The following is a 24,512-nucleotide window of genomic DNA, read 5'->3' as shown; positions in this document are numbered from 1 at the left end:
GCCATTCAACACATCCTGTCTGCAATCCGATTTCCCAGATTTAATGCTTTGCAATGCAGAAAGGCTGTCAGAGGCCACCACAATGCCGCAACACTGCAAAGCAGATTCCACCCATTCCAATGCCAACCGTATCGCTATGAGTTCCGACGTGAAAATAGAAAGGCGATCTGTCAACCTCTTCTTGACCGCCAGCCCCAGGTCAGGCACAAAATAAGCGGCGCCAGTACGCCCACTCTCAGGATCCCCAGACCCGTCGGTATAAATAAACACATCACCTGAGTGCTTATCGATGAGCGCTTGAACGGCATACTGCGGTGCCCTCCCAGCGACTCCTCTAGCTAACATCAACAGGAGCCGGGACAAACTTCCACGGAGCCATAGCAGACAAAGCCACCGACGGGCTCACACGCAGATCACCAACCTCCGCAAGCCGCGCCTTCGCATTCCCTACCTGGCTAAAAAACATACCGCCAGCCTCATTCTGCCCCCCATCAACCCTGAGAAAGTCCCTCACCGGGTGAGAGCTCGTATGACCTTGCACATTCACCCAGTAAGCCAACAGAAGTTCTTGCCTCCGGAGCCGTAACGGCAATTCCCCCAACTCAACCTTGTTGTTGTTGTTTTATGGCGGTTAGCATCCGAGTGTTGCATTACCGCCAGACTTTATTCCTCAGACGTTTTACTGTTGTTGTTGTTGTTGTTGTTTTATGGCGGTTGGCATCCAAGTGTTGCATTACCGCCAGACTTTATTCCTCAGACTTTGTCGTAGTCCTCAGACTCTGTCGTAGTCTGTAAAAGACTACGACTCGTCGGCCCCACTCAAGTGTCCATAGGACATGCCAGGCTCTGTCAGGGTGTTTTACGCAATGCATTCTGGGATTGCTACACGCCCAGTAGCGTCATCACAACAAACATGGTGGTGCACGTGTCCCCCGCATGTTCCCCCCGCTCGCCTTCGCTACCAAAATAAAGGATAGCGGCGTACAAAAGGTCGATTGAAATGTCTTAAAATCGTGAGATTTAGTCTCCCGATTGGGTTGAAAGAGACGTTTTTCGTAATTGACTGTTGAAGCCTGACCCCTGCTTGTCTCCACAAATATAGACAATGGATTAAACAATATATTTAGATTTGTTTTTATCAGCATTGGTTTTCCGAGCGTACTTTTTTGGGTGGCATTATATAATTGCCTCATGTATTTGGTGGAGTGACTTGGCAGGGAGTGTCTTCTTCTTTTTTCCCTTGCCTTTCTCTGGCTGGAGACACATTGACAGCTGCTGTCTCTGCTCCAAACCTCAGTGTGAAACGGGCAGCTCCACTCTCAGATCTGACACCGCAGGCGCCGGTCCAGACACCAGCCTTCAGTCTATTTTCAGCAAAAAAAAAAGGTTCGTTCAGATCAAGATCCATATTCAGATTGTCTTGGAATTTGAGTGTTGCAGACGGCAAGGGAGAAACGGCTTCAAACTTTGTTCCAACTAAACTACCGGCTATTTCCTCAAAACACAAGCGTTCATTAGCTTCTGTGCGACTTTAGTGCTTATTATAGACGACACGGTTTATCCTTGGAGCTGACCGCGTTCTTAAAGCCAAATAGACTGAATTCAAGCGAGTTTAAAATCAGTTTATGAAAAAATCCTAATTCCTGGCATCGTTCGCTCGGCTCATCCCGCAGCCATTTTGGAGACACATTTTCTGCCGCGCTATATTTTGTCAGACCGCACCATTTCGTAATATCACACGGCAGACGAGGCTTATGATCCCCGAGCTGTAGAAAAGTAGCGAGAAGGTAATATGGAAAGAACAAACATGTCACGGTTTCAGATCGATGGCAAAGACAGACGGAGAAGGCAGAAAGAGCGTAGTCAGCTCTGGGAGGCCCCAGTGGGACCGGCCCGGGGCTCCACACAGGTGAGCCCAGAGATGTATCAACTGAAGAAAATGTTGCTGAGGGTTAAATTAATTATTGAAACGCTCCAATAGAGTTCTCAATGCACGAGAGGGGATTTTATACCCGGTGTTCTCGTCGCTACTATCGAAGCCTGACGTGCTGTTGTGAATGTTGACTTTGAAAATGTTGAAATGCTTTTTTTGTGTAGAAATTAGAGCAACTAGAGCTGTGCAAGTGTTTGGATTTGAATTTAATCGAGATCCAGTTGTTGTCGGTGTTGTTGTTGATCGGTGATTAGCTTGAATCTTCTTAACAGTTTCGTTTCCTGTAAATGATGTGTTACAAAACGTGTAAAAGAGTTTGAAGGAGTGGAATGGCAATGATTGAGGGTTTGTCATCTTTACGCTCATGGAATTAAGATAGAAAGCCGTATTTATTTTCCGTATTTTCCGCACTATGAGGCGCAGTGGATTATAAGGCGCGCTGTCAATGTCTATTTATGATCATTTTTCATATACCGTATTTTCCGGACTATACGTCACACCGGAATATAAGTCGCACCAGCCAGAAAATGCATAGAGAAGAAAAAAACATACATAAGTTGCACTGGAGTATGAAATGCGGTTGCAAGTGTGAAAATGACAAATAATATCACATATAAGGCTCTCCGGAGTATAAGTATAACCCCCGCACCCCCGCCAAAACTATGAAAAAAGGTGAAAAAATTTGTATAGTCTGGAAAATACGGTATAAGGTGCATCAGACTTTAAGGTGCATTTTCTGTTATATTTTATTAAGAGTATAAGAGGTTTTTTGATGATAGTTTTTCTATAAGATTGTTTTTACAAGTTATCTGCCTAATCTGTGTTGCAACACTGGAATTTCCCCATTGTGGGACAAATAAAGGTTATCTTATCTTTATGATGAGCAAAATAAAACATGTACCACACAAAATTGCTTCGAGGTCAGAAAGCACAACCAGAATTAATCCATATATCAGGTGCATTGGATTATAAGGTGCACTTTAGTTTTTTTTGTAGAGAAAATTAAAGGCTTTTAAGTGGGCCGTATAGTGCGGAAAATACGGTGAATAAAATAGCAAATTGAATACAAAATCATGATCGATTTTTTTATTTGAAAAAGGAAGGACTCACTTTTTTGCTGCCGTATTGCCCAGCCCTACAGTAGTAGACTTGTAACAGTTCTGCAAACCCATTTTAACTAGCGCTCTTCTCACTGCAGTACAACACCTTCTATGTGCTCGTGTTGCTTTCTTCAAGAGTCAACCGTGTTTTACCAATCTTTTTCAGCACTTACGCTCTCCAACATCTCCTCCTGCGCAATATTCTCAATCATTATTTCTTTCCGCATCTTCAAAATGAACATGTCTCCAGTCCAGTACTTCTCATCCTGAAATAAGGCGCCTGTTGATATCCACTTACGCCTTTTTTTCAAGAGTTTGGTATCGAATACATTCCCACCGATGCTTTAAGGTTACTGCAGTGGCCTCACACTATTGTTTTTCCCGTTTTTTTCTACAGGTGAGGATTATGTTCCAGCAGACCTATGGCGAGGTCGTGACTCTCAGCCCGCCACGAGAGGAGGACCGGAGGAGGTTTTTCTCCGACCTTTTGATGGTCCAGGCCGTCCGGGCCCCCCCACGACTCCGGAGCCGAGGTGTGACCACCGCGCACAATGATTAATGTCCGCCGTCAGTCCTACAGGGGGCGCCGCCATCTCCTCTGCCCTTCTGCGTCCTCTTTGGAGTGGGTTAAATGTAGCGGGACGGATGAGCTTTGACAGCGCGTTTAGAAAAAGCCATTTTGTCAGTCTTTATTTCAGGTCGAGATTGAGTTAAAGGCTTTAGTTTGAAAGTAATCCAATTGAGAAACGGAGGGATTTCAAGTAAAATGATGGAGACAGGGCTGCGCTGACCTCCAGAAATCGCAACTGCTTTTGGCCAACGTTAATGTTCGATCTCCAGTTCATAGCATCTGTTTGAAGTCCTTCAGGCTGATTAATATACATTAAACAGGAATATTTAAGAACACATCATACGCAAACCTCATTTTTTCGGAACTTTTAAACATGCTATAACATTGTTTCCGCATCACAAACATACCTGAATTTGTATTTTGAGTCATTCACACTCGTTTACTAACTCCGCCCCAGTAAAACACTCATTCAGAATTTAAGTCTATAAATCATTATCAAACTTGTTCTGAGTATTTACACCTCAAATTGCTCTCATTACAGTTGTGTGTCTGTATTAGCATATAAGGCCAAGCTGGCTTTTGTTTACTTCCCCTTCGTAGTTCCCTCTGCTTCCAGTTGATGGAGTTCTAACACAATTGCTGTCAAGGGAACGCCTCACGGGTATAAAGTAATGTGTACTTTCAGTAGCTGCATTATTTTAAGTTCTAATAGGGATGTCACGGTATCAGATTTTAGTGCTATGACTATTGTGAAGAGAAAACCCTCATGATTTAACGGTTATTCACGATTATTGAGAGTGTGACTAAACAAAAGTGAAGTCATGTTACTGTTCTTCAAGTTTGTAACCGGCTTTACAAAAAATAACATTTTGAGAGACAAAAATAAAGTAAGATTTGAGAAAAACAGGAAAAAAATACTCAATTTTGCCTCTAAAATTGTCACGACCATCATTTTTTTTGTTCTTAAGATTATATTGTCTCCGGAACAATCACGATTATCGATTTAACCTAATAATCGTGACATCTCTAGATCTAAAATATTAGATGCCAAAGCAGAAGTACACGTTTAAAGGGCAGTAATGATACAAATACTGTCATTTAAAAGTGGTTTAAAAGTAAACCAATTGAAACGCATGCATTCTGACTGGGACCAGACACGCCCCTCCACAGATCTGACCCATGGCTCGTCGCTGCGGGGGTAGACAAGTGTAGCGCCTCCTTGTGGAACCGTCCGGATGAATCTATAACCTCCCAGTGAAGACGAGCGGGCGGCAGAACCCGTTCGCCTTTTTAATATTTCAAGAAGGCACAAAATGTAAAATGCACCACACCTGCCTCGTGTTCAGTACTTTCCTCCCCCTTCTCTCTGAGGCTCATCACTTGCCCTCCAGCCGTCCTTCTCGTCCCCCCCGCCGCCTCTCCGGTCTCCAGCGCCCCCCCCGAGTTCCCCTCTGTTCTACTCCAATATAGAGAAAGAGTCCAACTAGGCTTTCAAATGGAAATACAGCTGTTCCTCCGCAGATCGCTCGCCGACGCAAGGCAGGGGTCCCTCGCTTAACTCGCGCTCCCACTCGCCGGGGGGTCCTCTCCTAAGGGGGGGGCCCGCGGGCAAGCAGAACCCGGACCACCGCGAGAAGTGAAAATCGGCATTAAGTGAAATTAGAATCGCAGCTTGGCGTTTGTTTTGCCGGCGAGCGCGGCGACCTCGGGGGGCCGCACGGAGCCGGCCCTAACGATGTCGGGAGCGAGGGGTCGACGTCTGGGGAGAGGGAGGGCACATCGCCGCTCGCCTCGCTCCAGTGCGCCGTCACTGAGCGCCGGGGGCTAATCCTCAGCTAGAATATTACAAATATTTTCAAAGATCAACTCGAGGGGAAGCTCTCTGACCCTTTGTACATATGAATTATTTATTTGCTAATTAAATCCCACGCAATAACGTGGTCAGGTCGCAACGATTGTTATTCAGCCTCAAGACAATTGGCAAAAACATGTGTTAAAGAGTTGTTTTTGTGGCTAAACCACAAAAACCTGTTTCTGGGAAGATTATTTTAATTCCTCTTTAGCCGCTCTTGTATCTAAACTCTTGGAACTCTAAAGTACTAACGGGCATAAAACTATGTCATTTAAGTATAACTCTTAATCCCGATGTCCGTGTATTGGTAAAAATCGTTCCACCCGTATATTTTTTGACATTTTGATTTAATGATGTCTTTGTCATGATTCATTGTAATACAGATTCTAAAAAGATACAAACTATTATTACTATGAATCTTTTTTTTATTATCGATCAAGGCTAATTAGTCGATTAATCACTGCAGCCCTAGTCCAGGTTCAGGTCCAGGTTTAGTTGTCTCAGTTTAGTCAAAATGTTGATGTGAATGTACCCTTAATTAAACAAGGACTAGAAGTGCAGAGGAAAACACACCACAGTTTGAGAAGCAACAGGCTTGTTAAAACCAAAGTCTAGACCCAGTTTATTCCTGATTTAATCCCAGGTCTTCCCCCTGATAAAATGATCCTGGTTTAGTCCTTGTTTAGTTCTTGTTAAATGTATTAATCCACTTTACTGTATTAAACCTTGCAGTGTTATTTTCTACTGTACTTATCAATGTATTTTCCCAGAACATCTTAAACATCATGACATTAGTTTAGCCTGGTGGTGGTGATGGTGGTGGTGGTTATTGTTGTTGTTATTGACATTGGCGGTGCCTCCCTCTCCAGAGCGGTGCGAGGTGCTGCCCGTGGCCCCGGCGCCGGGCCCCAGGGTGCTGTCGGCGGAGGAGCAGCGGCGTCTGTTTGAGCAGGAGGAGAACACGCTGCGCGAGCTCCGGCTTTTTCTCAGGGATGTGACCAAGCGCCTGGCAATCGACAAGAGGTTCAACATCTTCAGCAAGCCCGTCGACATCGATGAGGTGAAAACGAGCGCGACACCGTAAAATGTTTCTGGTTTTATGAGTTTAGATTTGTTCACGTATGTAGTCAAAATTAACTTTAAAGATTATTGCTGAGGTTCTGAGCACATCCCAACATTCTTTTGTCCAATTATTATTCATGTTTTGATGGCGCAAGTTCAAATGAGTGTTGCCACGACGTCAAAGTTCATTCCTACTTGAAGCTCTTTGACTGATTTTGATAGCACCAATGATTTTTAGACAAAACTGTCAACTCAAAACAGTTCTTTATGGGACCATGTTTTCTTGCTTGAATAAAGCTAAAAAAAAAACGGTTCAGATACTTACCGTATTTTCCGGACTATAAGTCGCTCCAGAGTATAAGTAGAGTATAACCAGCCAAAAAAACATAAGTCGCAAGTTTTCGGGAATCCATTGAATTCTTCTTCCTCTGTGTCACTTCTAAACAACTCCACAAACTCCAGAGGTAGAGGAAGTGCAGATTCTTCTTCTTCATGCTTAGAGCTTAGAGTGCCCTCTTGTGGTTGCCAGTGTGAAAATAACGAGTTAAAAATATCACATTTAAGTCACTCTGGGGTATAAGCACCCTGGCCAAAACTATGAAAAAGGTGTGACTTATAGTGTGGAAAATGCGGTACTCGTATCAGTGTCCAGTTTGTATTCTAGTTTTAGTATCGATCCGCATCTGCTTTTGATTCTTTTGACAGCGCTACTTCAAGTACAGTCTTCCATATAAATGATCAGGTTCAACATTTGTATATTTCCCATTTGGACATTTCCTCTTGCACATTGTCGAACAAACATCAGGGTAAGGTCATCTTCTCACCGCTTGTCGCTCGCCAGGTGTCTGACTACCTGGAGGTGATTCGGCAGCCCATGGACCTCTCCACGGTCATGACCAAGATCGACAAGCACCAGTACCTGACGGTCACGGACTTCCTGCGAGACGTGGACCTCATCTGCAACAACGCCTTGGCCTACAACCCCGACAAAGACCCGAGCGGTGAGTCGACGAGTCGCACAGAACGACACTGATCATCGATGTGGAAACAGACATTTTTACAGTCAAATTGCAACATTCTGTGCTATTTGTCATTAGCACTTCTGACTATTACAAGCAGGTGGCATAAGATGTGTTACAGGAGACGTATTAAGCGCTTTGAACCATGTTATAATCGTTTTCTTTTCTCGTTTACCTTAAGTTGTGTGTAAAAGTGATTCATGCATGTTTGAGTATCAAGACGCCCTGTATTTTGTTCTCCCATTTATTTATTCTTTACTTCAGCTGTAAAACACGTAGGATTCCGACAGCGTGACTGCTCATGAACCGCAGCTTTTATCAAGTTGTTTTTAGATCAATGTTACAAATGAAAATGTCCAACACGTAACGAGTCATAGAATATAAGTATGTGGCGGACAAACATATACCGTATGACTTAATTAAATATGCTATTATAACATCACTATTGCAAACAGACGTGGCTTTAAGTTCAAACAATTCAATAAAGTCAGTAATTTCCCAATTATGCTACAGTTTTGCCGCCATCTTTTAAAAAATATATCAAAATGAAACAAGGCAAAAATCATGGGCAGAACAAGCCTTACAGTCAGTACAATGTTAAATAATAGTTTCCAATTCTTAGGTATTCAATAAAATGTTTGAAATTATGTTCATTTTTTCAACCGTCAGAATCAAACTCAAAAATGGAACGTCGTTCATTCATTTTTCTATTGCCATTATTGTCCCCGGAGCGTTAAATCTGCTCACACTGCTTAATAGTCGAATGATTTGGATTAGGGTTTTTTCATAGCTCTTATGCATGTTGTTCCGCTCGGGCTTTTGTTTCCCTGTAATGACTCTTGAGCTCGTTGTGTGTAAAATAATGCAGCCTTTAAACGGTTTGGTTCTGCCTTGAAATTCAAAGGGCAGTGGAAGCCCGCCTCGGCCGAAAATAGAATTCCCAGTGTAATTCATACTCTGCGGCCGCATGAAAATTGTATTGTTTCCTCTCTGCCTTGTCTCACTTGTGGAGTTCTTCTTTGCACTCTCTGTCCTTTTCGATGAGGAACAAAGCGCCATGTTAAAGAATTGGAACCACGGCAGCAAATGACAGAAGCCGCGGTTATTTAGGCAACAACTACAGTTACGTCACGGTTTAACGATTTATGCATGATTGTTGAGACCAAATCTTTAATTTTCAGTTTTTCCCGTGGTCTTACATGTGATTGTTACTCAATATTGGGACTGGCTTTTTGAAACTGAACTTCCCGGAAGACTAAAAAACAAAAAGTTCTTTACGTTTTTTTTTTTTTTTGGGGGGGTTTTAGATTGAGCAAAAAAAAAAAAAGCTTCTAAAATTATGGTTATTTTATTAAATTATTTAATTTTATAATTTTGTATTCAAAATGTTTATATTTTTTTTATAATTTTGTGGCTCGTACGATTATATTATGACCTGAATAATCATGATAATCGATTTTAACCCAATAGTCTTGACATCTCTAGCAACAAGACTGAGAATAAAGTACCGGGGACATCGTTTCCTTTGCTGATCACGTAGTAGAATTCGACAAACTGAAATATGTTCAGGAACGGGACACGACGGAATTGCCTCACGAAAAATTTGCACACGTGGAAAAAAAGATCTAGTGATTTTTGTATTTTTCCCTCTGTGCGTTTGTCTCGAGCAAAAACAAAAAAATGGTTAAAAGCTCTGGTCAGTTGCATTTAATGAGACGCTGTAGTTATGAGCAGTTCTACTATTAAAAGCACCCAATAAAACTGAAGAAAGAGCAACGACGTCACCGCGGAGACGAGCTGGTCCCGGTAAAAAAGCCGGACTGAGCGTTAAACCGTCAGCGCTGCAGGACTCTTGAGCCTTCATTTACACTCGTCTCGGAACACAACTGTATTCCGTTAATGGGAAGCTGCACCGCGCCGGCCCAAATTAATAAATCGCACCTCTCTTTTGAGCCGGGGTCATTTGTTAGAAAGCCGAGTGTACAAATCATGCACTAAAGGGGCGGAAAAATGCAATTAGCTCGTTTAATAAAGGAGGCGAACAAACCCGCTCGCCGCTCCACCGCGTTTGGTCCAGGGAATTTGACCCGTCCTCTGTACAATTGGGGGTTTCTGGGCAAGTCTAAAACCGGCAGTAGGTGCGAGCGGACCTCATTATCCCTCTGCGGCCTGTCGTCTTTTCTTTACGGTCCGTGCCGTCTTCATCGTGCCAGTTCCCCGTATATAGTCGCGCCCGTGTTTGTCTCCCCCTCGACTCTAAATAATGAGTTTGTTACGGGGGAAAGCCTTGCGCTCCACACCGGCCGAGCGTATTTAATTGCTTCGGGGAGCTGGTAATAATCTATTCGACCGTGGGAAAATACTTAACGCGTCGAGTTGGTTTTGGAGGTAAAAAAAAGTCAAATAATTGCCTCGGTCGGTCCATGATATGCTCACGTTTACGTACTATTCACTGTGACGCTTTCCGGAGCAGGGCAGCGACTTAGAGCGGCCGTACCTGCCTTTTAAACTGCGAAAGGAGCAGTCGCACGTCGAGCAAGTAACTGGGAACCAAAAATGTGTGTGATTTTATAATGGCCAATTTGTCTCAGTCTAAATACGTTGTAACGGCGAATTTATGATCTCATTATAACGTTGTTGTCGAAAGTCTAGAAGTTCAGATACTTATTGATGCTAAGAGAAGTATCGAAGCTAGATACTTGAACGAGTATTGACAGGACAAAAGTGAACCTTCCCTGACTAGTTTAATAATGGTCTTTATCAGAACTACTAGACTCATAATTAGACAAAGTAAAGTTTTATTGCCATTGTCGGTGAATAAAAACAAGTTTCACAAATTAATAAAATGAAATAAATTTAAAAAAACAGCCATGAATAACTAAATAAGATAAGAAATAAATTTGTACTAAATACTTTGACTGAATATATACACACAACATATAGTAACCAGTACTAGACCGCATTGTAACATAAATAAATCGCTATTAGATATGTTGTCTAAAAATAATTATTCTCATTGTGGCATTAAAATTGGTATTAAGTCTATTTCTCGGTATATGAAAGATAGATTTTGATCTCAGTGGGGTTTATTTTCTGCTTTTTTACCTGGTTGAATAAAGGTCGATGAATAGAAAAACTTTCCCTCTGCATTTGAGCCGCTCTTTTACGCGCCTGAGTTAAACCTGCCCCTCGGCGCCTCCTCATGGTCGGCCTGAGTACTGCCCGCTCGGTTCTGCGGCTGCACAGAGAACATGAAGCGCCCGCAGCAGATGTGGGAGCAGCAGAGCGGACCGTGGGGGGCGCCGCTACCTGCCCTCTGGGACGTTTACGGGAGCCGACTTAAGAGAAGGGCCAGATGCATTTACAGGGACGGGCTCTCACCCCGGACACGGACTATTGACCGCTCTTCCTCCTGGCAAACCATTCAGATTGTTTAAGACGCGGACAAATAGACTGGAAAAACAGCTTTTATCCTCACACTCTAAAAGCAACAACTCCTGCCGTGTAATTCACAGCACCAGGGAGTGGCTACACTGTTTCACTGTGTTTTACCCAACAATTACCATATTATCTGGATTATAAGTCGCACCAGCCAAAAAATGCATAGCAAATAGGTGTACGTATGCTAACGCTAACACCTTCAGCTACATGACGCACAGACAGAACTGTGGTAAGTGTCTGGTATGTTAACGTAACATATTAACAGTTATTCAGATAACTATAGCATAAAGAACATGCTAACAAGTTTACCAAAGCATCAGTTTTACCCCAAATCACTAAATCCATTGAATTCTTCTTCCTCTGTGTCACTTCTAAACAACTCCACAAACTCCAGAGGTAGAGGAAGTGCAGATTCTTCTTCTGCGTCACTTAGAGCCTAATATCACATATAAGTCGCTCTGGAGTAGAAGTCGCACCCCCTATCTATTCCAAACACACCCACGGACCCTTCTTGAACCAGGATCTTCAGACGTACAAAGCTGGAGGACTGGTCTACTCGACGTGCTTTAGGTTCAAATAGTAAACTCGTCACCCAAAGGAAACGAACGCACTACTAGAAGAACATGCACATTCTACACGAAGACCCGTCTACGTCCAGTGTCCGACCCAGACCTTTTGAATTAAGGCAGCGAATCCCGGTGTCTGTCGGGATTCGATGCGATCCACATGACACAATCCCAATAATATCACACTATGATTATACGGGCCGCGATCGACCAAAGACGTCCTTGAGGGCTGCGTGATCAAAGAGTCGACTAAATGGGGTGTGGAATCAAGCAAAGACTCTAAAAAAAACCCTAAATTTTCAACCCAAAATGTATTAGCAAGACAAAAAAGTACAGGTAAATTACATTGAAGGTGAAAAAAAAAAAGGGCACAATGACAACAACTCCTTTCTGCTCTGGTCCATATAAATCCTTTACGATCCCAAATAAATAGTAAGTCGACTTATTAATATCTTGCTTGAATAACAGACCATTGCCTGATTAATTGACTAAATGCAGCTAAAGCTTTCCAACCCCAATGTTGTTTATTTATTTATATATATATATATATATATATATATATATATATATATATATATATATATATATATATATATATATATATAATACTTGATATTTTGTGACTATACAGCTATTTAACAATACCAAAAACGTTTATTATTAAAACACTACCTGCACCAGCTGTTTAAGAAATACACCTTTGTATAACTCCACGTCTGACTGACATTTTTGAATGTGCTTCTCTGACCACACACACACGACTTGTTCTGGAACGCACACAAACACACACACAAACACACACACAAACACGCACCCACACCATTAGACTGCTGCTCTCCAATTTGACAAAAGATGCTGCCAGCCGGTGACCCCCAGCTCCACCTTCTGCCTGAACTCGTCTCATGCGCCCGCGGTAATGAGAGCGCGCGCCTGTTTCCAGTAGTTCTGCACCGGCTGGCTCGCCTTTCGCAAAACAACTTCACTTTACTCACACAGAACGAAGATGCACAAAAAGTTTTTTTACGGTGTTTTCGGCTTTGTGCCCACGTCGTTCTCAATAATCAAAACGCTCTCGGCTCCGTCATCGTTTGAGTGATGATTCTTTTTTTTCACACCCTGGGAAAACGCTCGAGTCTATTTTCTCACGTAGAATATTCCCGATATCGACCTTTCCTTGAAGACGTAGATGGATAGATTGACGGCGAAACATCAGACTCCAAAGTACGCTGTTTGTGAAGGAAAAAAAAAACTTGAAATGCTAAATCCGAGCCTTGTTATGGACCGTATATGATTGGTATGGAATGTAAACAAGCCCGTTGCTTTTGTTCTGCCATTCCAGACAAGGTGATCAGGCACCGGGCGAGCAGCTTGAAGGACACGGCGCACGCCATTTTCGCGGCGGAACTGGACCCCGAGTTCGACCGCATGTGCGAGGAGATCAAGGAAGCGCGGCGGAAAAGAGGTGAGAACAATCAACAAGAGGTGACGTGAACTCTACTGCATCATTTATAAGATGCTGTGTTGTGTTTATGGGCCGTGCGGGATGTCGTGAGGAGGGTCATTTCTGTCTCGTTTATTAGCACATTAAAGTGGAACTAAACTCCTAAACCCCGCCCACGGCCACAGTGAAAACAAGCTGCTAAACTGGGCGGTGCCTGGTGGTCTAAAGGGGACAGTGATGGGTGAGAAGGGGCGGGGCACGGCAGGTCTCTCTAATGCTGCCTTCCTCTGCATGTCGGGCAGTTTGGATGGCCAGGGTGGCGCTTGGTCACCCGGCCTTTTCATGTGCTTTTGATTGGACGTTGATGACTGTTTGTGGCTCGAAAGTTTGAGCAAAAACAATTTCAGAAGTTGATTGCAGCAGTTCTCCCAAGATTCACTTGATGCGAAATATTTTAACTTCAACGCATGTCGTATTTACAATTCATCCAACATAATGGCCTCTATAGCCTGAGCTCTAAAGATGATTGTGTGCTGTATTTTGGAGGCAGCACCAGGCTTTTAGATAGGATTTGAAAACACCCCATCCAAATAATTTTGTCCGGGGGTACGGTGGCCGACTAGGGGAAAAAACGAGTAACTTCGGCATTCGGTTTAATGATAATTTTTTTCTATGATTTATTAATAATATGGCTGTCCCTGCACTCGAAAATGCCCGTCCACATTTTAAAATATCTCTTCCAAAATACGGGAAGACGGGTCTCACAATCACAGTTTTTGGCCACAAAGCTGAAAATTATCTGAATTATTCTTAACTATTAGGCAATGCCATTAAACACCATGTATAAAGTTTGGTAATAGTTTATTATTTGTTTTGGATAGTCCCTTGAGACGCACTCTCCTTTCTCCAGTTCTGTCCAAAACTGTCGGATGTTAGTATTAGTTCTAAACTGTAACTCCTTTAGATCGACAGTTTGATGCATGTCTTTCCCCTTCACCCTCATTTTACACTAGTACTACTACTAATACTACTTACTGTGCTTTTCCATGTAAAACTTAAAAGTGTTAGCTAGTAAGATGTCGTGAAAGTCTTGCTTTTAATAACACTAAAGCCATTTGAGAATAGCTTTTTTATTAAATACAAATATAAGCTTAATTTAAACTCGCTCTTTGAAGAAAACCACGTAACCTCTGAGAAGAAAACATTCATACAGTATCATCTACTGCTTTATTAACCGAGCTATCATCAAAACATCTGAACGGAGAGGCCCTTTAAAATATTTAGTTTAACGTTCGACAACTTGTTACGATGAAAAATGCATGAGGCGGTATCGGCTCGGGAGAACTGCCGATGAGCAGCACTTTTCATGTTAGCCTTGTGTTTTCTTCTTAAAATACACCGGTGTTTAAGGCGTTACCGTGGCGCTTCGTCGTGGAGCCGTTAGACTTTACTGCGCGTCATCATCACAGGCTTCTGAAATCATGCGGGTTTGTGTGTTCGTACTGTTCATTTTTGCTCAATCGTCGCAGTTACACGGACAGCAGAAGGTCTAAACTCAGAAGCAGGCGCGTCACGGTAACACGTTTGGCAGGTCGCTACGGAAATATAGGGGTAAACGATGGTAATTCAACGATTTTATGCCGATGACACGCAAATGTAATATATTGTACATTGTAAAATGTACAATATATTGTTAGAAAATGTACACAGTAATATGCAATACTAAGCCTCAAAAAATATTGCTGCCGGCTTTATTATTAAGCGATAACTCGATGTAGTACATATTATGATGGGGCAACGCAGAGCGACCCTCAGACGCAGACTAGCACGTGTTGTTTCGTTGTTTGTTCCGCTTTGTTTTTTTTTTGTCGAGCAATCGTCTGTTTTTGCAATGCTTTCTATCCGGCAGACTGATGAGTTTTTTTCTCTATTTGTTTGTTTGTTTATCGTCTTTTTAAAGCGCTTACTTTGTGATTGAATTATTATCAATTAAAAGCATGTGGTTTGGAGCAGAGTTCCAACTTTGAAGGAAGAAATTTGACAGTTTTTTGGGTTGAACAGCAACAGGAAATTAATATGGAAAGCATTTTTAATAAGACATAATAGACAAAAAATAAAGAAACTAAGGATGGATAAATGTTTAGCCCAGAGTGGGGGGTATCATTGAACTAAAATGCAGTTAAGATAAATATATTTAGAATTTTGCTTAAAATTATAAAAGTTTTATCATAGAATAGCATTTTATTTTTTTTTAAATTTCACTTCCTGTTTGTAATTTATGACATCACACTAGGAATTTACCCAGCAAACACTGGGCAAACACTCTTCTAATGTCATCTTTTTTATTTGACAACAAAACAAAGTTGTTTCTTTGTCTAAATTCTGCATAAACTTTGACTGGAATGAGTGTCACTTCCTGTCATTTTCTTTTACTGACTTACAATTAGAAAATGGTCAAAACCTCTCATAGGCCCTTTAAAAGCTCATTACTATATACACGAAATGTACACAAACACATACTTTCTCGTACACAGTCCACAGTGAGCACAGCCGAGTCCTCGAGGCCATGTTGACTCTTTTGGCAGACACATTTTTGGAAGTCACTCGCAGCCTTTGGAGTCGCTCTTTAAGCCGTGACCTGCTGAAGAAGCTGAATGAATATTGCAGAGGCAGAAGTCGGCTGCTTAAGAGGAGAATATCACAGGCTTTTGTCTTCCAGTCAAGGTCACTGCCTACTACTCTGATGCCTACTTTTTTAGCCCATTTTTTTGTCCGTGAAGCTACTTTACTCGGTAAAATGTACTTTCAGTTTCCATTTTGCTGGATCAAGTTGATAGTGAAAATATGTTTAATGCTAAAGGCAGCTAAAGGCATCTCCTTAACACACAGGCTCACATTGTGTTTTAAGGAGAGAACTTTGAGCAGTTTGGTTTCGACTCCTGGGTGTTTGTTTAGTAGGGCTGGGTATTGCCAAGAACCTCGCGATACGTATCCCGATACAGGGGTCACAATACAATACGTATCCTGATACTTGTATCTTCCGATACAATTCCCTCATTACGATATGTATCCCGATACATTTTTTTTAAAAAAGGTTCTTAAAAATGTACCAAATGGGTAATGTTTTTATTCTGGATAAGAAAATTTATGAAACGTCCTGTTTATCCACAAAGCACTTATTTATAAATCCATTCTGCTCTAATAACTTCATACATCCACCCAACTGATCCAAATAGAAATATAAAGAACACATTCTAGTAAAGTATTGCATTTTTCTTGCCAAACAATTGGCCCGGTCTGATCATGCTGCAGCAGCATCTTCTGCACAGATCAGCTCCACATCAGGTCCACAGCTTCTGATATTTTGAACACAAAATGGTGCATGTTTCGACACGTGTCTGTGTTCTGCTCCTCACAGGTTTGAAGAATGGGTCAAATATATAAAGAATAATGTATAATATACCACCAATCAACCAATCGGCTTTTATTTATAGAGCCCTTTACAACACTCAAGATGACCAAAGTGCTTTCCTTTAAAAATCAAGACAAAAGCATAAAACTTGTAATACAATTAACAGTGCAAACAATTAAACAAACTGTACAAAATAAGTGTCTTTTGCATTACTGTGTCTTAAAAGTCTCAATAAATATCCATTATATTATCTCGTTGTTGCAGTAATAATCATCATCATAAATGAATGAATGAATGAATGAAATAAAAAACTTAACTGCTTTGTCTGTAAAACATAATGGACGATAAATGGCCAAGCTGGCACCGCCTAAGGCCCAAAGTCACTGGGGTCCGTCCCCTATGACACTGAACAGGATCAAGTGGTAGAAATTAATGAATGAATAATAAATACTGGTATAGCTTTCTGGTTTACTCCATTTTGTTTCTCGTAGAATATTAAAATATATTTTTTATAGCATTTTATCAGTTGCGCTGCACTTTTATGTATGCTATATTTTTATGTACAATGTTCCATTGGCCAAAAACATCCCTTGTACAAGGTTTTAGCAAAAGATGGTAGTTTCTACCTGTCGTCCTGGGCACGTCGATGTTCTAATAAATAAACTAAAGACTCATTGTACACATTTCACTTGCATTGTACACATTTCACTTGCATATTTCATTTAATATCAATACAAACAAATAATCCCCCCCTAGATCAAGCACTACTAAAGCCAAGTTAGACACCATCCTGCACATACAAACTCTTCTCTCAAACACTTCCAGACACATTCACTGGAACAATGTTCTGAATACAAAACATGTGAAAATCTCTGTTCAATTTTACACTTTTTATTACTTTGTTGCTTTTTACACTTAATAGTAACCGTTTCTCTCTTGTACAGTTTCTGCCCACTCTACCCTCTTCCGACCGCTATTTAATGCCATTTCCGCTGTTGCCAAACCCATCCCCACGTGCGCCTCGTACTCTGTAGTTGTACTCTGTTCCGTTACCATCTTCTGTGTTGTTGCAGACTTCCAGACGCCGCCCGAGCCAACTCCATCCTCCGGCACCGTGGCAACCAGGAAGCAGCTCCCAGCGGGAGAAGAGCCGGCCAAGAGCAGCACTCAGGGCGAGGCCACCTACAAGCAGGCCACCTCCAGTAAGTGCACCCACAACACTGACGATAACATGCGATGATTTATTCAGGAACGAGCCGAGGGAGGCGCTGGGATGATGAGTGTGCAGACAATACATCCACAACAAAACTCGAAACCACATCTGTAGCTTTGACTTTACTTTTATTGTTATGGGGGCCATTTTTGAGACCTTTACTACCTTTGATCGAGTCGTGTTTGGTGTGTGCACATTCACCGCGGGCCATTTCCTGGTTTACTGGAACGGTACTTGTTTACATGGCAATAAAACATGTAATGATTCCACAGAAAACATGAGCTTTTGTGATACTTATGTTGAAAATATCCTTTGTCGCATTTACATTTTCCCAAAAATCAGCTAATTCCTTTAGCCGTCGGTTTCAGATATTTAAAGATGCCGTGCAGTCGTCAGTTCCGTTCCCCAAACGCGACATCGTCAATATCCCCCGCCTCCACGCCATGTCTGCAGTCAGCGGACCACCACACGCCCGCCTGCTCCGCGCCTAGTTTCTCATCCGCAGAGAGGCCGCACAGTTGGCCTCCTCATTAGCTCACTCTTTCTCCCCTAAACTACTCTGAACAGGACCGCCGCACGGAGCAATTACAAGACCACCTGTAGCAAGCGCCAGGTGCCTGTGGGGTGAGGGGGAGCGCTTCAATCGGGCGGGGGGCGAGCTAATAAGTCTGCTCCCTCTGAGAGTAGGACACGCATTCTAACAAGTCATTCACAAAAGATCTCGCATCGCCCTCCAGGAATTGGCAGCGTAAACCTTTCCTTTCAAATGCTAAATGTTGCTATTTTCCAAAACAAACACTGTCTGAATAATTCACTTTTTCTTTTTTTTGTACTGCACTACAGAAACTGCATATTCATTTGAATTCTAAATATTTATCTCAATTGGAGTAACTGGTTTGTAGCTATAATTTCAAGCAATTATGACCACTTTTCAATATATTTATCTCGATTTAAGCTGAATATTGGAACCAGTTTGCAACACTTTAAAGCACTAAAGCCATTCCTAAAACATAGACATACTAACTAAATAATTTGACAGGAAAAGCGACAAAAACTATTCTGAATTCGAGACGTTTTTGACTCGTTTACATGCAAGGTACAGTGCGTGCAGTGCAGCGGCGATGCACTAGGTGGCACTTGTCTCTCGCAGGAGCCGTTGCGGATAAACCTCTAGTGTCCCAGGGAGAGGCTGTGCTTTTTGAGAGATGGGGCCCTCCCGCGTGGACCGTAAATACAGTCGGAGGCTCGGGGCACGTGTAAATCTCGAGCGCGGTTCATTTCAGACTCACCGGGAGCAGCCGAGGCGAAAGATAAGTCTGATAAATAGAACTAGATCGTAAAGACTTGGGTTTTTGTTTTCAAAAGGGGGATGAGCTTTCGCTTCATTTTTCAGATTTTTGTTTAGGGCTGCGCGATGTAAAATAATCACGTCTCGAATCTCAAATTGAATTGTAACCTCCGATGCCAAACACGTTAAGTATTCGGCTGTTAACGACGTCGTGGAAGCCGAACTGTTGATGAATATACAACAGTAACGTTCAATTTCTCAAGACTGTCTATTTGAATCACCACCAAATGTCAAGCGTGTGCAAACGGAATGTTCTAATAATTGGTGGCTCAGTTGATATATTTATTTTGCAATTAACAGATCAAATGGTGAATTAACTTGCAGCGATTAAATAGTACTTTATAGCTTTGTTTCAAGTTTGTCATGGCAAGAGATGACATTTCGACGCTGATATTTTAACGTGTCCATCACAACATCAGAAATACAACTTTAGCGTTTCAAAACAGACTAATTAAGCTGTATTTATATGTGTAAACTTCCATTCCTATTTGTTTAAACGGCAGACAAACTTCACCAAAGCCAAATTTGTGTGAAACTAAGGGAGTTTCGATAATTTTTCATTTTTTAACACACATTTCATCAGTTCGTCGACAGACATTCCAGGCCATTATCTAGCTCCGCCACAGGTCCAATTAATTAAACCAACCCGGGCGATTAATTTGCGACACCGGAATCCCACTCTCACCGGGCGCGCACCGCGGCATGGCAGCCATTAGGCTAATTGATAGGCGGTGTCACCAGGTATCACACGGCCTTGTAACCGAGGAGGAGATTACAATTAAGGCTCTCGATGGCGACGGGAACGGCTGCGGGTCGTCTGCGTGTCTGTCTCGGCGGAGGGCCAGGGCACTCGAAGGTCAGGCGTGCAGTGGAGGAGGAGGTGGGAGGAGCTTGTCTGCGGCAGTGTCCTAATGTCTCGCCACATCAGGGAAGGTGAATTTTGGCGCCGCAATTCAAACGTTTTAAGAGTTTGACGATTGTCGATTCCAAGACGGGGTCAAAAATATGCACCGATGACACCTGAAAATACTGGATTTAACTCTATTGATTACTCCAGCTCATTGATTGACCAGTTTAAGATATGCTTGCTGGTTCGTAACAACGAAACAATTATATGATAAAGAAAAATACAATTCCAGTAGCTGTTCTTAAAACATGAAAAATGGTACTTCCTATTCCAGTTCTCTCAAACAATAACGCAGTGCTTATCGCTAACATCATAATCACATATTTATTTCAGTTACGCATGCTCTGAGCTTAGAACCGCCATGTCACAGCGAGATAGGCGGAACCCAAAGCGGCGAAAAGGGATGAAAAACGGCAAGTTCCGCACACGCACGGTTATTTCGGAGCGCGGAGATATTTCTGCATCAGGTGTTAAAAGCGGCGGCTGCACTCAGATAAGCGAGAGCGGAGAGAGGGTCGGCCCGGGCAGGTGTGGGCATGGATACGGGCACAGAAGAGGCGTGTGTGTGTTTGTGTGCGTCTAATGGACCGCCAGATAAAAGCAACATGAATGTGTTTTTATCCAGCGCGCCGACCAAACGTACTTGTGGAGTTTGTTTCATTTAGTAATTCTGCGAACATCTCTCGTCTCGATCTTTAGTACAAACACTGCGATTGTTATGCAAGTTTATGCTTAGTTTAATTGATTGCGTGTCTTTTAAACATGTCCAGGAGCATTAGCATTTGAGAGGAGACTGAAATACAAGCTAAAACTAACACAAGAACCTCATGTTGAATGAGATCTAAACTACAGCGTAAGCCGGTTTCATACACAATATTTTGTTTGCAAAGGACGTCAATCGTTGCAGTCTTTGAGATTTGTTAATTGTCATTTCGATTACTGCGTAATGTAAAAGTACATTACCTTTTGTAGTACTGTAGTCCATTTACCTTAACATCGTCTGTGTTCTTATTTATTGCCATTGCCGTGTACTGTAGCTTCAGAGACATCGACCTTTTAAAGGTGCACTATGCAGCTTTTCTTGTAGTGGGTCCGCCCCCAGCTCATCTCCATGGAGATGTTGCTGCTTTGCCTGGACTTCAAGCCCCTCAGAACAGTACCCTACCTGAAAGAAGCCGAATCCTCTTGATGTTGAGAATACCGTCCGGATGACTACCTTTTGTAGCATGTTCTAGCTTTTCCTGGAATTTTCCACAGTATTAACCTCACCCATGTCCGTGGAAACAAGTCTTTTTGTTTTTTGCAATAAAACAAGTCAAATGAATGCAACGTCAATGATATAAGGATGATATAATGTTTACGGGAAATCGATGACATCTCCAGAGAAAAGCAGGTGGCAAACCCATTATCTGAAAAGTTAAATTGTTTGGCCAAAAGGAGTGTTTGGTCTCCGCATCTAAAGGTATTACTGCTTCTATCCTCGGCCTATCAGAAACCTTTTTGCAGCTAAAAACACTTGAGCTGTTTTGCAAAGACTACGACAACGGAGCATTAAAGCCCAAACGCCAAAATATAGATGAAAAAAAGCACGTTATGTTTGGTTTTATGTATGGTTTCAACTTTCTCTCTACACAGAATCATACAGGTGACCGTCCACAGTTAGAAAGTTACGCACCGTGTCTTTAGTGTCGTGTACAAGAATCGAACTGTGGCTGTAAGAAGATTGCGTTGTCGTTTTCGTGCCATGTTCCGCGGCACGACAGCGGCTGCATGAAAGTGCCTCCCATTAGTGCACGGGGAGTGTATGACGAGTGCATTCGGTCGCGCTCATGGCTCCCGACTCGCCTTTCACCCGCCTCGCTTTAGACGCACCGTGGCGCCCATTACCTGATCCGCGGCCCGTGGGGTTCATCCATAGTGCATTGCGCCGCACGGATCCGGGTCACGTAGAGTGCCTCGCTTTCATTCATAATTAACTTCCTGCGGCCACGTGTGTCGCTCAACCGAGAGACCAGCTGGCCCCGGACGCTCGCCGAGCACATGCCGGGGCTGATTTGGTGCGCCTTTTACTTGTTGTCGATTATCATTAGCCACTAAATGCTCCAAAGGTTGAGTCGACAAGATCTCGCAGCAGAGCACATAATGGCACATGCCTGGATGGAGGACTGGCTCCATTTGACTTGTTGAGAGCCAAAAACACACACACAGAAACACACAAATATGCTTGTTTTCTTTCCAACAACTCCAAAAAGGTCACGCCAAAAAGGTCAAAGTGCACTATCTCTTGGGGAAATGTGGGATTTACAGGCAAAAGGTCAAATGAACGGCCCGCCCGCCATGGGCAGAGCCAGGCCCTGGCTTTGGGGCTTGAGCCCCGGATCTTTGTCCAAAAGCCCCGGATCTTTTAATCTTTTAAAAACACATCATGATGTCACTACGTGGCTTTAGTGCAACCGGTAGAGTGTTGGGTTGAGACGCAGGGGACCAGGGTTCGAAGCCAGCAGTGGCTTCACTTTAATCATGTCGTTCTTTTCATATTTAAATGTTTTAAAAGTGAAACATGTCATTTTTGCAGAGTGGAGGGTCACTCTCCTCCATCTGTCATTGGGTGCTTGTTTTCTTTACCCGTTTCATTGGTTATTTTTGTTGAACTGGTGTATGTTTGGCTGCATGTAGAAAGTTAGCAGGAGCGTAGAAAGTGTCAAACAGCACGTCATGTGATTTGACCATGGAGCTGTCAAAAAGGCCTTTTCTAAATCATTTAACTGAGGTTTTGCAAAAAGTGAAGGGCATAAATAAGAGCAGATCGACTGGGGAAAAAAGAGACATTCAGAACACGTGCTGAAAAACAAAGTTTACCTAACGTAGAATGGACAACAACAGCACATGATCGTTCAAACCATGAAGTCATTGTGGATGTCAGTGTAGCAGTGGCTCAGGTTTTTATTCATCTACAAAGCTAAAGCAGAGAAGCTACAAGACAAACGGCTCACTGAGGAACCAGTTTGCTAATGGTAAGACTGACTTTAACTTTCTACAAAAATCAAACTGAATCTAAAAGGATCAATTGAAAAGAAAAAAAACCTCAAGGGTCTGACTAGCTCAATCTATAGAGCATGAGACTGTTGACATCAGGGTCGTGAGTTTGATCCCTGTCGGGGTATGTTTTTTTAATATTTGTTTTGTCACTGGTTGTTTTAAATCGGAACACCAAGAAGTACAATTTCTTGAAAAAGTAAATGTAACTAAATGCCACCTCTGCTGTTCTGTTCAACGTTTTTTGGAGGGAGGAGCTCTCTCAGAAGGCAAAAAGGCCATGGTCTATCTTTGCCTTTGGAGGGTTATTGTCTGTAACTGCACTAAAACCACATCATATTGGCCCGAATGAACCCCTCCCTTTCTTTTTGGTCCAAGCCCCGGATGTTTAGAATGTCTGGCTCCGGCTCTGCCGGCCGCAGTGAGTTCGAATCCCGACTCCGACAATTACTGCATGTCCTCCCTTCTCTCTCATCCATACTTTCATCTCCTGTCTAATAAAGCCTAAGGGCAAAAAATAAATAAAAATATGACTTAGTATGTTTGACGGGCCAGATTATAAAGACAAACGGGCGGTATATGGCCCGCGGGCCGTAGTTTGCCCATGTCTGGCTTAGAACAATACTTTTCATTTGACCTCGATTCGGATTTTTATCACATTTTCACGTACACTCGAGGTGACTAAACCCATCTGCTGCTTCTGAGAGTTCCCACGTCACTGCGATTGGATGAATCCTCCTGTCACTCAATCGGACCCGGACTGAAGCGGACCAATAGGACGAGTCAGTGAGGGAAATTGCGGTCATGTATAGAGTTCTGTTAAACTTTCCATGGAAATGTCATTACTTTTCCTGGAACGTTCCACAGTATAGTAATAAACGTATCTATATCCACGGAAACAAGCTGGTGACACCACGAAGACATGTTACAGGTCAGATCAGTGGCGAGGCCAGCCTGCTAACGACACAAATCCATGTTTTTGGCGGTATTTTTGAGCAACAACACTCGAAAACAAAGTGAATAAATGCTGGATACATATGTCTAATCCTGTAGCGTGGAACATTTCAGGTGAAGCAGTAACACCTCCACAGAGAGCAGGAAACTAGCACAGCGCAACATTTAAACAGGTAAACAACCCCAACCGTTTAAGTTGACAGAGTTCACGTTTACCAGAGTCGAAGGCCGCGTTGTGTAGGTCATCAATAAATGGCGAGCTCCAGGCGGCGACCTCGGCGCGCGTCCGTAAACCTCGTCAGAAGTCTGTCCGTTTCGAGACCTCGATGGCACATTTTAAAGCCATCGCAAACGGCGCATGTTCTTCCTCGTCACCTCAGAGCGGCGCAGCGGCGAATAAAGACTGACCTGGATTCATGCACGGGACAAAAGGACGGCGGCCGCACCGCTCGAGAAAATGGGTTAATAGAATGTCGGCGTTGAATGCGAGGCCGCGTTTTCTAGGTCATGCGTTTTAAACTTTTGGATGGACGCAATTAATCACATTTATTTATATTTATCGAACATTCATTGAAAACGTACGTTCAGTCGCTGTATAAAAATGTTAAAAAACAAAAAATGAAACTAGTTGGTTTTTGCCCGTCATACAGTAGAATA

The 24,512-nt window shown here is 42.7% G+C and overlaps 1 protein-coding gene across 1 annotated transcript in view; it reads left to right on the top strand.

Annotated features, from left to right (window-relative positions):
- Window positions 1-24,512, top strand: part of atad2b (ATPase family AAA domain containing 2B) — a 112,580-nt gene that overhangs the window by 39,257 nt on the left and 48,811 nt on the right. Inside the window, exons 20-24 of the mRNA XM_072440144.1 lie at window positions 3,431-3,566; window positions 6,326-6,516; window positions 7,360-7,519; window positions 12,884-13,006; window positions 17,471-17,599. Of these exons, the coding sequence (XP_072296245.1) occupies window positions 3,431-3,566; window positions 6,326-6,516; window positions 7,360-7,519; window positions 12,884-13,006; window positions 17,471-17,599 (739 nt within the window). The remainder of the gene's footprint in view (window positions 1-3,430; window positions 3,567-6,325; window positions 6,517-7,359; window positions 7,520-12,883; window positions 13,007-17,470; window positions 17,600-24,512) is intronic.

Source organism: Eucyclogobius newberryi, unplaced genomic scaffold (genome assembly GCF_026437365.1).
Source record: "Eucyclogobius newberryi isolate DKJ021-1_F unplaced genomic scaffold, fEucNew1.0.hap1 SCAF_1, whole genome shotgun sequence".
NCBI lineage: Eukaryota > Metazoa > Chordata > Actinopteri > Gobiiformes > Gobiidae > Eucyclogobius > Eucyclogobius newberryi.
The sequence above is the reverse complement of the archived record's forward strand: the minus strand, read 5'-3'. Positions and strand labels throughout refer to the sequence as shown.